This window comes from Erinaceus europaeus, chromosome 4 (assembly GCF_950295315.1).
Source record: "Erinaceus europaeus chromosome 4, mEriEur2.1, whole genome shotgun sequence".
In the NCBI taxonomy this organism is placed as follows: Eukaryota; Metazoa; Chordata; class Mammalia; order Eulipotyphla; family Erinaceidae; genus Erinaceus; species Erinaceus europaeus.
In genome coordinates this window covers 36,106,684-36,120,669 of record NC_080165.1, presented here as the reverse complement: position 1 = coordinate 36,120,669, position 13,986 = coordinate 36,106,684, and the positions used below count along the sequence as shown (strand labels likewise).

Genomic DNA, 13,986 nt, shown 5'->3' with positions numbered 1-13,986 from the left:
AACCAGAAGGACAGAAATCACTAAAGTTAGGGCAGAAATCAATAACATTGAAAATAAGAAAACTATTCAAAAGATCAACAAAAGCAAATGTTGGTTCTTCGAAAGAGTGAACAAAATCAACAAACCTCTAGCCAGACTCACACACAAAAAGGGAGAATACCCAAATAAATCAGATTATAAATAAAAGAGGAGATATCACAACAGACACCTAAGAAATTCAGCATGTCATGCGAGGCTTCTCATGAACAACTTTGTGCCACCAAGTTGTTCTTCATGAACAATTTGTGGCACCATGCTAGAGAACCTGGAATAAATGAATGATTTCATAGATACCTATGAGCTTCCAAAATTAAATAAAAAGGAACTAGATAACCGAAGCAGGCCCATCACAGTTAATGAAATTGAAACAGTTATCAAAAACCTTACCAAGAATAAAAGTCCTGGGAGTTGGGCTATAGCGCAGTGGGTTAAGCGCAGGTGGTGCAAAGCACAAGGACTGGCATAAGGATCCCAGTTTGAACCCCGGCTCCCCACCTGCAGGAGAGTCGCTTCACAGGTGGTGAAGCAGGTCTGCAGGTGTCTATCTTTCTCTCCTCCTCTCTGTCTTCCCCTTCTCTCTCCATTTCTCTCTGTCCTATCCAACAATGACAACAACAATAATAACTACAACAATAAAACAACAAGGGCAACAAAAGGGAATAAATAAATAAAATAAATATTATAAAAAAAATAAATAAAAGTCCTGGACCAGATGGTTTTACAAATGAATTCTACAAAACTTTCAAGGAAGAGTTAATACCTCTACTTTTAAAAGTCTTCCAGAAGATTGAAGACACTGGAATACTCCCTTACAACTTCTTTGAAGCCAACATCACTCTGATACCAAAAGTAGACACAATAAAGAAAACTACAGACCAATATCTCTGATGAACATAGATACTAAAAATTGAATAAGATTCTGGTCAACTGGATACAGCAGTATATTAAAAAGATTGTTCATCATGACCAAGTGGGGTTTATCCCAGGCATGCAAGTTTGATTTAATATGTGCAAATCAATCACTGTGATCTACCACATCAATAAAAGCAAGACCCAAACCGCATGGTTATATCAATAAATGCAGAGAAAGCCTTTGACAAAATCAAATATCCCCTCATGATACAAATGCTACAAAAAATGGGAATCGATGGATAATTCCTCAAGATGTTGGAGTCTATAATAGCAAACCTAAAGCCAACATCATAGTCAATGGTGAAAAACTGGAAGCATTTCCCCTCAGATCAGATACTAGACAGGGTTGACCACTATCACCATTACTAGTCAACATAGTGTTGGAAGTTCTTTCCATAGCCATCAGGCAGGAGCAAGGAATTAAAGGCATACAGATTGGAAGAGAAGAAGTCAAACTCTCCTTATTTGCTGATGACATGATAGTATTAACATATATTAGTATTAACATGGCAGAATTAACATCATCAAAATGAGTATACTAACCAGAGCCATCTACAGATTTAATGCTATCTCCAATAAAGATCCCAACCACATTTTTTAGGAGACTAGAACAAATGCTACAAAGGTTTATCTGGAACCAGAAAAGACCTAGAATTGCCAAAACCATCTTGAGAAGAGACAACAGAACTGGAGGCACCACACTCACAGATCTCAAATTGTATTATAGAGCCATTGTCATGAAAACTGCTTGGTCCTGGAACATGAATAGACACACTGACCAGTGGAGTAGAATTGAGAACCCAATAGTAAGCCCCCACACATATGGACATCTAATCTTTGACAAAGGTGCCCAGACTATTAAATGGGGAAAGCAGAGTCTCTTCAACAAATGGTTTTGGAAAAAATGAGTTGAAACATGTTTAAGAACGAAATTGAATCACTATATTTCAACAATACAAAAGTAAATTCCAAGAGGATCAAGGACCTGGATGTTAGACCACAAACTATCAGATACTTAAGGGAAAATATTGGCAGAACTCTTTTCTGCAAAAATTTCAAAGACATCTTCAATTAAACAAATCCAATTACAAAGAAGACTAAGGCAAGTATAAACCTATGGGACTACTTCCAACTAAAAAGCTTCAACACAGCAAAAGAAACCAATAGTCAAACCAAGAGACCCTGCACAGAATGGCAGAAGATCTTTACATGCCATACATCAAACAAAAGTTTAATAACCAAAATATATAAGGAGCTTGCCAAACTCAACAACAAGAAAGCAAATGACCTCATCCAAAATTAGGGAGAGGACATGAACAGAATTCCCATCACTGATGAGATGAAAAAAGCCGAGAAACACTCGAAAAAATGTTCCAAGTCTTTGATTTTTGGAGAAATGCAAATAAAGACAATAATGAGATACCACCTCACTCCTGTGAGAATGTCAAAAGGTAGCAGCAGCAATGCTAGAGAGATTGTGGGGTCAAAGGAACATTCCTGCACTGCTGGTGGGAATGTAAATTGGTCCAACCTCTGTGGAGAACAGTCTGGAGAAGTCTCAGAAGGCTAGAAATTGACTTACCCTATGATCCTGCAATTCCTCTCCTGGGGATATGTCCTAAGGAACCCAACACACCCATCCTAAAAGATTTGTGTATACCTATGTGCATAGCAGCACAATTTGTAATAGCCAAAACCTGGAAGCAACCCAGGTGTCCAACAACAGATGAGTGGCTGATCAAATTGTGGTATATATACTGAATGAAATACTCAGCTTTTAAAAATGGTGATTTCACCATTTCCTGCCCTTCTTGGATGGAGCCTGAAGAAATCATGTTAAGTGAAATATGTCAGAAACATGAGGATGAATATGGGATGATCTCACTTTCAGGCAAATGTTGGAAAACAAGATCAGAAGAGAAAACACACGTCGAACCTGAGCTGAATTGGTGTATTGCACCAAAATAAAAGACTCTGGGATGTGTGGAGGGGAGAGTATATGTCCAAAAAGGATGACAGAGCACCTAGTGGGGGTTGTATTGTTATGTGAAAAACTGAGAAATATTATGCATGTACAAACTACTGTTATTTACTGTCGAATGTAAAACATTATTCACCCAATTAAAAAAATATGTAAAAATCTCTTGGATTCATTGTCAGAATTAATTTTTTATTAGTGAATTAATAATTATCAAAAATATTTTGGGATAATAGAGGTATTTTTTTTTAGTTTTATTTATAAAAAAGGAAACGCTGACAAGAAACATAGGATAAGAGGGGTACAACTTCACACAATTCCCACCACTAGAACTCTGTATCCCATCCCCTCCATGATAGCTTTCCTACTCTTTATCCCTCTGGGAATATGGACCCAGGGTCAATATGCAATACAGAAGGTGGAAGGTCTGGCTTTTGTAATTGCTTTCCCACTGAACATGGGCTTTGACAGGTCGATCCATACTCCCAGCCTCTCTCTTTCTCTAGTGGGGTGGGGCTCTGGGGAGGTGGGACTCCAGGACATATTGGTGGGGTCATCTGTCCAGTAAGTCCAGTTGGCATCATCTTAGCATCTGGAACCTTGTGGCTGAAAAAGAGTTAACATGTAAAGCCAAACAAACTGTTGACTAATCATGAACCTAAAGGCTAGAATAGTCCAGATGTTGAGTTGGAGGGGTTTTCCATTTTGAAGATGATTAGTAGGCCTGTTTTAATTATATTCCAAATGGCCTTGACTATACTAGTTTTTATTTTGTTTTGTTTTTTTGTTTTGTTTTTTCTGAGCCTGACATGTGATATGCAGGTGGATCCAAGTTACTGTCTAGGGAGATGATGTCAGGGCTGGAAAAAGGACCACAAAGCTGGATCAGGGAAGAGAGTAGCTCTCAAATATCAGAAAGGGGGATATACTGTACTATACAATTTCCACCATCAGAATTTCATATCCCATCCCCTCCTTTGGAAGCTTCCCTATTCTTTCTTCCTCTGAGAGTATTGACCAAAGATCTTTATGGGGTAAAGAAAGGAAGAGTTCAATTTTCTTTTATTGCTTCTCAGCTGTACATGGGTATTGACAGGTTGCTCCATACCCACAGCCTGTTTCTATCTTTCCCTAGTGAGGTAGGGCACTTAGCAGGTGGGCTTCCAGGATGCAGTTAATTGTTGAAATGAGTGTGGTTTTATTCTGGGCTTTTGATTTTGTCCCTTTGACCTACATGTCTGTTTTTACTCCAGTACTATGCTGTTTTAATTACTAACACTTTTTAATATAGTTTCAAACACGAGAGTGAAATCTCTGTATTTTTTCTCCCAGATATATTTTTGCCAATTGAAGTGCTCTATAGTTGCAAATAAATTCCAATTTTTATTTCAATCAAGAATTCTATTAGAATTATGATAGGAATTGCACTTAATCTGCTTTAGATGTTATGCAAAACTTAACTCTAGTAATGTTTCTAATTCATGAGCATGGGATATCTTTTCATCTCTTTGTGTCTACTTCGGTTTCTTTCAACAATATATTATAGTTTTTCACTTCAAATTTATCTCTCCTTGCTTAAGTTTAGTCTAAAGTATTTAATTCTCTTTGATGTAATTATAAATGAAATTATTTTCCTGATTTCTCTATTAGTTAGTTATTTGCATATAGGAACATAACAGATGTTTGTATATTATCTTCATAACCTCTGATTCTGTTCATTTAGTCTATGTAATTTTTTTTTACTAGAGTCCTGAAGATTTTCTATGTGTATAGTCAATCTATTTTCAAGTAATGGTAGTTCTAAGACTTCCTTTCCTATTCAAATTCTTTTTATTTATTTTTGTCTAATTTATTTTTTTGTAATTGTTCTTTTTATAACATTCAACACAATATTAATAAGTAGTAGTGAGAGTAGACATTTTTGTATTTTCTCGGTCTTAGGAGGAAAACTGTTTTTCTGTCACTGAGTATAATATTGCTTGCATTTACTATGTTAAGGTACACTCCTTTCTATACCTGTTTTGTTAAGGATTTTTATTATTATAAAAATATACTGAGTTTCAAAGATTATTTTTCTGTGTCTGTTACAGAGACGATATGATTTTTGTCCTTTTTGCTGATGCGGTATTTCATATTTATTGGTTTCTATATGTTGAATCACCCTTGTGTCCATGAAGTAAATCCCACTTGATCTTCTTCTTCTAGCGTTTGCCCTTCTTCTGTAGCCAGTCAACAGGTCAGGTTGAAAGCTGTCAGGAGCTGCTTGTTGCTGACTTTGAAAGTGACTGGGATCCATGTGGATTCAGTCGGCTAGGAAGGATCGTCAGTTTCCCCAACAAATGGGTACTCACGGGATGCACCACGAGAAGGTCGATCCAATGCATCCCATCCCACTTGATTATGGTCTATGCTACTTTCATTATATTGTTGAACTCTGCTTGTTAATTATTATTAAGGCCTTAGCACCTGTATTCATTAGAGGTATTGGTCTGTAGTGTTGTTTTACTTTGATATTTTTGTTTGGTGTCTTTTTCTGGTTTCAGTATAGGATAATTTTAATTTCATGGAATGTGTTTGGAAATTTTCCCTTCTTTTCAATTTTTCAAAACTTTAACAAGAAAAGTATCAATTCCTTTTTGAACTTTTGGCATAACTACCTAGTGAAGCCATCTGGACTCACTTTTTCTTTCAGGAGGTACTTGATTACTGTTTAAATGTTGCTACTGATGATGTCTTCTCAGGTTTTCTATTTCTTCCATGCTAGTGTTAAAATGTCATAATAGAATATAATGGAATTTGTCCATTTCTTCTTGGTCTCCCAATAATTGTTCAATTTCTTATGATGTTTTATGTTTCCATTATATCTTCTAACTTTTCCTCATTCATTCTGATTTTAGTTTAGTTTTCCTTCTTTGTAAGTATAACTATAGGTCTTTCTATTTTATTAATATTTTCTTTTTTAAGTTTTTTATTATCTTTATTTATTTATTGGATAGAAGCAGCCAGAAATTGAAAGGAGGGGTGGTAGAAGGGAGAGAGACAGAGAGACACCTGTAGACCTGCTTCACCACTCCCAAAGCTTTCCCCCTGCAGGTGATGACAGAGACCTCAAACCCAGGTCCTTATGCATGTGAGCTCAACCAGGAGCCCTACCACCCAGCCCCATGTTAATCTTTTCAAAAAGTCAACTTGGTTTCATGTTTAAGTTGTCATTAAGTCTCTATTTCATTGATTTATTCTCTAATGTTTATTATTCTTTTCCGTCTTTTGATTTTATTTATTTTTCTTTTTCTAGTTCCTTTAGGGGTAAATTTAAAATTTTTAGTTGTGCTTATTTTTCCCCAAATAGGCCTATATTGCTATAATTTTTTTTTATTTTGTGGTATCCCATGGGTTCTGATCTCTCTCTCTCTCTTTTATATATATATTTAAATTTTACCTTTGGTTTCTTTATTGACCCTATAGCATACTATTTACCCCCCCATAAAAATTTTGTATTTTTCTTGCCCTTTCTTCTTTTGATTGATGTTTAGTATTTTCCCACTAGTATGTGAAAGTTGCTTTATATGATCTCAGTTTTCACAAATTTATTAAAACTTGTTTTATATTCCAACTTATATTTAGTCTGTCCCAAGACTACTCCATGAACAAAAAGAAGGATATAGTAAACCAGGAATTGTGGAGAATTATATAGGCACTAGTGAAAACCCTAGTTGCAAAAAAAAAAAAGTAAAGAAAAGATAATAACATCATTTTTCATTAAGAAGAAAAAATATTTAGGAATTAGGGTGAGAAGCAGCTCTTACTATCTCAGTATTAATTTATACTTATTTGTTTTTCTGTTCCACAGTCTTATGCATCTGTGATTTTGTTGCTTTAAGACTGGCTTTTTTTATTACTATTTTTTTTAGTAGAGAGAGCAAAGAAGAGATAACACAACATTAGTCCTTTCCTTAGTACTTTGCTATTCCGGTGTGGTGGTGGGATTCAAACCCTGGTTCTGTGCCTAGTGAGACACTCACCTGAGTTCTCTCTTATCTCTAAAATCTCAACATTTACTAAAGACAGACTTATAATTATAACACAAGTATACCAACTCCAGTATTATCTCATTTTAGAATTTACTATTCCAAATTAGTTTATACTCTTTAACACTATAGTAGTAACTATCAGCAAAACAAAACTGAAAAATTGTAATAAACACTAAGAATCCAGTAGTGACTTGGCAGAATACTCTCTAACCTGATCATGGATTTTGGCTAAAAGAAAAGTGATGTTTACAAGAGAAAGAATCCCGCCTGTCATCAACAGAACATTTAAATGAAACAAAATCTGAAGTGTCAGTACAGTCTATTAACAGTTGTTGACAGTTCACTTCTCTACAGTCTATTTCAGTCTTAAAATTCTTCCATATTTTTATTTATTCAACAATTACATTTATTGTTCTACTACATGACAGACTTTTCCCATATTTATGGTAATATTATGCAGTATCACTTATTATTAAGGATTTATTATTAAGCTCACATCATGGTAAATGTGTGTGTGACTTATGTGAGAGAAGAAAATATATATAGAAAGGTTTATCTCTCAGAATAAATTCAATGCAGAGCTACTCCTTTTCCCTCCTTTTCTCTCCTCCTACTCCTGTTCCTCCTTCTTCACTTCCTTTTAGAGGTGGAAACTCACACAGGCTCCAGAGTTAATATTTTCATTAGGATAGAGAGGTAGAAGAAAAAAAAAAAAAGGATAGAGAGGTAGAGTGAGAGGGAGATATCCCACAACACCAAAGTTCCCCTACATGACAGTCCCATGTGGTGCTGGAGCTGAACTTGGACTATGGGTGGCTGCCTCCTACCTGTGCCCAAGCCAGACCCTCCCAATCCTCTCCTTTGCTTTCTCCTCCTCTCCCCTCCTCTCCCTTCCTTTCCTTTCCTCTCCCCTATCCCCTCCTTGCTTTTCCTTTTTTAAATTTCCTTTCCTTTTTTATTTCCTTTTCTTAATTTCTTTTCCTTTTTTAATCTTCCTCTTTCCCTTTCTCTCTCTCTCTTTCTTTCTTTCTTACCAGAGCACTTCTCAGCTCTAGCTTATGGTTGGGTAAAAGACCTAATCTGAGACCTCAGAGCTTCAGCTATGAAAATCTTTTTTTTTTGTAAAACCATTATGCTATCTCCCCATTCATTGGTTTTAATCATAATTTTTTTAAAAAGAGAAAGACTTGATGTATCTAAGTTAAAAGGAGAGAGAGACAGAGAGAGGGAGAAAAGAGAGCAGATTCTTTCCAGAACCACCAGAAGAAAATACAACTCTACTGACAAGTAAACTTTGTCCAGGTGAGACCTTTTTCAGACTTCTGACCTCCAGAACAAAGATAATAAATCTCTTGTTCCAAGCCAAAAACATAAACACAAAACAGAACAAGGAATGTGAGGTTGGTATTTATGGGAAGAATGAAGAGTGGGGAAAGCTTTAAAAAACTGAAGAATCTAATTTTATCTTACTTTACTGTAAGAAGAGAAAAAAATACAATAGCACTTGGCATCTTGATGTTCTGTTTTGTTTTTATTTTTCTTGCTGTATTTTGGGCCTTGGGGACAGAACCCAGATCTGCATAACGAAAAGTTTATGCTCTACTGTTCAGAAACTTCCCTAGCAAATTTCTATTTATTTATTGTTTATTTTGGAGAGAGGCAGAGCATTGCTAAACTCTGGGTTGTGGTAATTGCCCTCCAGTCGAGAAGTACTGATACAGGTTTTATTTTATTGTTGGTTTGTCTACACGCACATACAACATTTTTTTAAAAATCTGTCCACATTGTTGAATATACCCATAGCTTCTTTGTTTTTATTGCTAAGTATTGCTGCTTTTTTGGCTTACACCAGATTGAACCAGAGGCCTTGGAGCCTCAGGCATGGGAGTTTGTTTGGTTTTGGTTTTTGTATACTGACTATGCTATTGCCTCAACTCCTCTACCCCAGTTTTCAGGAGAGAGGGAAAAGAAGATTTCAAAGTACTACTCTACCATCCATGATGTTTCACCTGTTTGTCCTTGATGATTTCTTTACTTGGTGCTCTCATATTGTAAGGGATTCAACCCAGGACTTCACACATAATAGCCATGCACTTTGACCGCTAAGTTAACTTCTGGGTCCCACTTTGAAGAATTTCTAAAGAGAGTTACAACATGAAAGCAAAGAAAATAAAAACACTTAACTGGTGATTTCCTGTAAATTTGCTGGAAATGGTATTAATAATGATTAACGGGGATTAGTTCTGGAGCAACATAAAGTTTGGATGTAGTGAATTTTTCAAAAGAAAATGTTCACATCAATAAGTGTATTTCTGGGAGTCGGGCGGTAGTAAGCGGGTTAAACACAGGTGGCGCAAAGCACAAAGACCTGCATAAGATTCCAGTTCCAGCCCGGGGCTCCCCACCTGCAGGGGAGTTGCTTCACAAGCAGTTCTTCTTCTAGTATTTGCCCTTCTTCCATAGCCAGTCAACAGCGTCAGGTTGAAAGCTGTCAGGAGCTGCTTGTTGCTGGCTTTGAAAGTGATTGAGATCCATGTGGATTCAGTAGGCTAGGAAGGATTGTCAGTTTCCCCAATGAATGGGTACTCACGGAATGCACTACGGGAAGGTCGATCCAATGCATCCCTTCACAAGCAGTAAAGCAGGTCTACAGGTGTCTATCTTTCTCTCCCCCTCTCTGTCTTCCCCTCCTCTCTCCGTTTCTCTCTGTCCTAACCAACAACGACATCAATCATAACTGCAACAATAAATCAACAAGGGCAATAAAAGGGAATAAATAATAAATAAAATATTTAAAATAAATAAATGTATTTCTAGCTTCTGCATCCAAAGCTTCTGTTGATATATACTTTTAAATGTATTGTTCCTCTTTGAATAAAATGAGTAAAAGGATAAGTTTTATTTTCTACACATCTTCAGAAGAATGTTTCTCTCTACTTAAAGTAAATGAAATAGTCTGAAATATTTAAATTTGTAATGGAAAACTCAAAGTAAAAGGGTTGGGGAAGTACATATTTTCTGTTTATTTAAGATTGTCACATTTATTTTGTGATTTAATAACAATTTACAAGATTATAAGATTGCAGGGATATAGTTCCACACTACACTCAGAACCAAAGTTCTGTGACTTCCTCCTCCTCACAATAAACACTGTAGTTCTCAGAAAGTCTTAGAGACAGCTTGGTAGCTTTTTTTCCCCAAGTATATGTGCTTTAATTCTCCATATCCCACATGTGAGCTAAGCCATGTGGTAGTTGTCCCTATTTACTTCACTAAGCATAATCACATCTATTAGTAGTTTCATCCATCTTACCCTGAAGGACACAATGTCATCCTTTTTTTTAATGTAGGGTAGTATTCTATTGAATTTATATCCCATAACTTCTCGCTGCTTCTATTTCTTTGTCAATTGTGAATAAAGTAGCTATGAAATATAGGTAAATATGTACCTTTAAATTAGTACTTTTAATGTGCTTTGTATATCCAAGACTGTTACATTTAATGTTTGGAGAAATTCTACAATCATAAAAAGGCATTAATTCTAATAGTTAAAATCATATTTTAAAGTTATTTTGGATCCAGCTTCTGCCACTTATTAGGTGAGTGATCCTGGTAAATTTTCTGAACTTTTTAACCTTTGATTCCTTTATCTATTCAACAGATAACATGATAGTGCCAACCTAATAAAGTTATTGTGATAAAATTCATCTAAAGTACTTAGGTCAATCCCTGAAATGTGGATGAATCTTATATAGTAGCTCTTAACCACCCTCTTTGTTATCAGCAGGGAAATGACTGAAGCTGTCTCAAAATCCCAACCAAATTCTGCCTATTTCTCTCTAAGGAAAAAAAATAAAAAGAGTGGATTAAACATGCAAAGAAAAGTTACTCTTAATTCCAACAAATAGAGTACGATGGAAAGTAGTAACAACAGTCTTTTCTCTGGATTCATTCTACTGGGCTTCTCCAATAGACCTCAGCTGGAAACTGCTCTCTTTGTGGTCATCCTGATCATCTACTTTTTGAGCTTTCTAGGCAATGGAACAATTATACTTTTGTCAATTGTAGATCCTCGCCTTCATACCCCTATGTACTTCTTCCTCTCCAATCTGTCTTTTATGGATCTTTGTCTGACTACTTGTACTGTCCCTCAGACACTGGCCAACTTTAAGGGGAAAGATAAGACAATCACCTATGGTGGTTGTGTAACACAGCTCTTCATTGCTTTAGGACTTGGGGGGGTAGAGTGTGTCCTCCTCTCTGTGATGGCTTATGACAGATATGCGGCTGTGTGTCGCCCACTCCACTACATGGTGATCATGCATCCCCAGCTTTGCTTGCAGCTGGTTGTAACTGCTTGGCTTACAGGGTTCAGCAATTCGGTAGTACAGACAGCATTGACTATGACTCTTCCTCTCTGTGGTAAAAACCAAGTGGATCATTTCTTCTGTGAAGTTCCAGTAATGCTGAAATTGGCCTGTACCAACACTTCTGTCAATGAAGCTGAGCTCTTTGCTGTCAGTGTCATCTTCCTGGTAGTGCCTCTGTCCCTCATTTTAGTGTCCTATGGCCACATAACCCATGCAGTCCTGAAGATTAAGTCAGCTCAGGGGAGGAGGAAAGCATTTGGAACCTGCGGTTCTCACCTAATGGTAGTAATTATTTTCTTTGGCACACTTATTTCCATGTACCTCCAGCCCCCTTCCAGTTATTCACAGGATGTGAACAAAAGCATTGCTCTCTTCTATACTCTAGTAACTCCACTACTGAACCCACTTATTTATACTTTGAGGAACAAGGAAGTCAAAGGGGCACTAAGGAAACTAGTGAGAAGAAACATAGATTGAAGAGGGAGAGAATGTAGGATTTGTAGGCCCAAGTACTTGTATACTGGAAAACTTCCAACTGAGTATACATTGGCTTTAACTTAATTTAAAAAATCCTTATAAAACGCCTACTATGTAAAAAGTACTGTTTTAGGTACTTGGAATATATCCATAGTATATATAAAGTACCCTAACACTGGTATATCAATATTGAACAACTATAGATATATAATAAGAATAGACAAGGTTTAAGTTTATATAATACTACAAATTGTTTTCACAAACACAGTCCCAAGTGAAATAATACAGCTGTAAAATAGTTCACAGTGTATAATTACACTTACAGAAACCTCATAAATAGGCAAAAAAAAAATTTGTGAAATCAGAATGGTGGTTCTCTTGAAGAATATTCATAGAAAGGTGAAATAGATTGTGAGAAAATAAAGATCCTGATAATGTTTTAGTATTTGATCTGGATACTGATAATACAAGCTCTAAAACATTAAGTTAAAAATGAACACAAAATGATAACATTAACTAATTACATTAACTACTTGCCCCTTATACAAAGGTTTGATTTTATACTCTAAAAGACACAAGTTATTTTCTCATTGAACTCAACTATTGAATTCTAAAGTGTTCTTGATAATACTACTTAGTCAACTAAAAGAAAATTTACCATTGAATATATTAGAAATAACTTTCCTCTGAAAATATAACAATCTTTTGTAGAGAGAGAGCCTTCATAAATTTCTTTAAATATTTATTTATCTATTGATGTATTTTTCTTTTTTTTAATGTTTTCTTTACTGCCACTAGGGTTTTTCTTTTTCTTTTTTTGTATTTTATTTACTTTATTTTTGAGAGAGTTGCAGAGACAGAAAGACACAGAGGCAAATACCAGAGCACTGCATAGCTCTGTCTTATTGTGGTGTGGGGGATTGAACCTGGGACTTCGGAGTATCAGGCATGAGAGTCTCTTTGCATAACCATTATGCTATCTACCCCCCACCCCCTTATTGATGTATTTTTCATGAGATGGAATGAGAAAGTGAGAAACAATGGAGAGGGTAGGAAGAGAGAGATATACCAGGCCATCACTCAGCTCTGGCAAATAATGGCTCCAGGGATTTAACCCAGTTGCAAACAAGACTAAAACAAAAACAGATCAATGGGACTATATCAACTTAAAAAGCTTCTGCACAGCCAAAGAAACCAAACCTTTCCCTCCTTCCAGAGTCCTTTGCTTTGGCGCACTTCACCACAGCCAGTCCAACTGTCACCTTTTGTTTTCCCTTACTGTCTTTGAGTTTTAATTTCCACCTATCAGTAAACAGTAATTTTGAGTGAGTTGGTATATTTTGAGTATCATACAGAAGATATTATTTTAATAATTATTTACACTGTCCTTTCAAACTATGATAACCACTGATGACTATGTTATTTATGACACAAAGACTTCATACTCATCTGGATGTTTACTTTTAATTTTTCAAATAATGAATAATGACTCTATTGTTTTATTCAATTTATAATCACATTCATCATCAAAATTCCAGTGACATTGCATCAAATATATATAATGGTAACATATAGCATCTGAGTACAATTTTTCATCTCACCAAGGTAGGTGTCTGCAGAACATTCTCACCCCAAAATTAGGTCCATCATCATTACCAAGACCTCAAAGTCTTCCTCCCTGTACCTTTTTTTTACTGTTCTCCTTTTCCAGAGTCCTTTGCTTTGGTGCAATACACCAAACAAGTTCAAGTTTTATTTTATATTACCTCTTTATCTTTTTGCTCATGAATGAGACATTCCCATATTCATCCTTCTCTTCCTGGCTTATCTTGCTTAACATGATTCTCTCAAGCGCCATCATAGCTGAGTTGAAGAAGGTAAATTCATCATTCTTAATAGCTGAGTAGTATTCCATTGTGTATCCATACCACAATTTTCTTAGCCATCCATCTGTTGTTGGACACCTATATTGTTTCCAAGTTTGGGTTATTACAAATTATGCTGCTATTGGATGGGTGTGTTTGTTTCCTTCAGATATATTCCCAGGAGAGAAATTTTCAAATCATAGGGTAGGTCCATCTCTAGCATTCTGAGAGTTCTCTAGACTGCTCTTCACAGTTGGACCAGTTCACGTCCCCACCAGCAGTATAAAAGGGTTCCCTTACTCCCTCAACCTCTC

The 13,986-nt window shown here is 36.0% G+C and overlaps 1 protein-coding gene across 1 annotated transcript; it reads left to right on the top strand.

Annotated features, from left to right (window-relative positions):
• Window positions 1-10,874: 10,874 nt before the first annotated feature.
• LOC103123945 (putative olfactory receptor 2B8) lies at window positions 10,875-11,807 on the top strand. Its single transcript, XM_007534614.1, has one exon. It carries the CDS (start codon window positions 10,875-10,877, stop codon window positions 11,805-11,807), a length of 933 nt encoding a protein of 310 aa, XP_007534676.1.
• The last annotated feature ends 2,179 nt before the right edge of the window (window positions 11,808-13,986 follow it).

Bases quoted from the DNA above. Each gene is read 5' to 3' on its own strand.
- LOC103123945 (XM_007534614.1), top strand. From the start codon at position 10,875: ATGGAAAGTAGTAACAACAGTCTTTTCTCTGGATTCATTCTACTGGGC.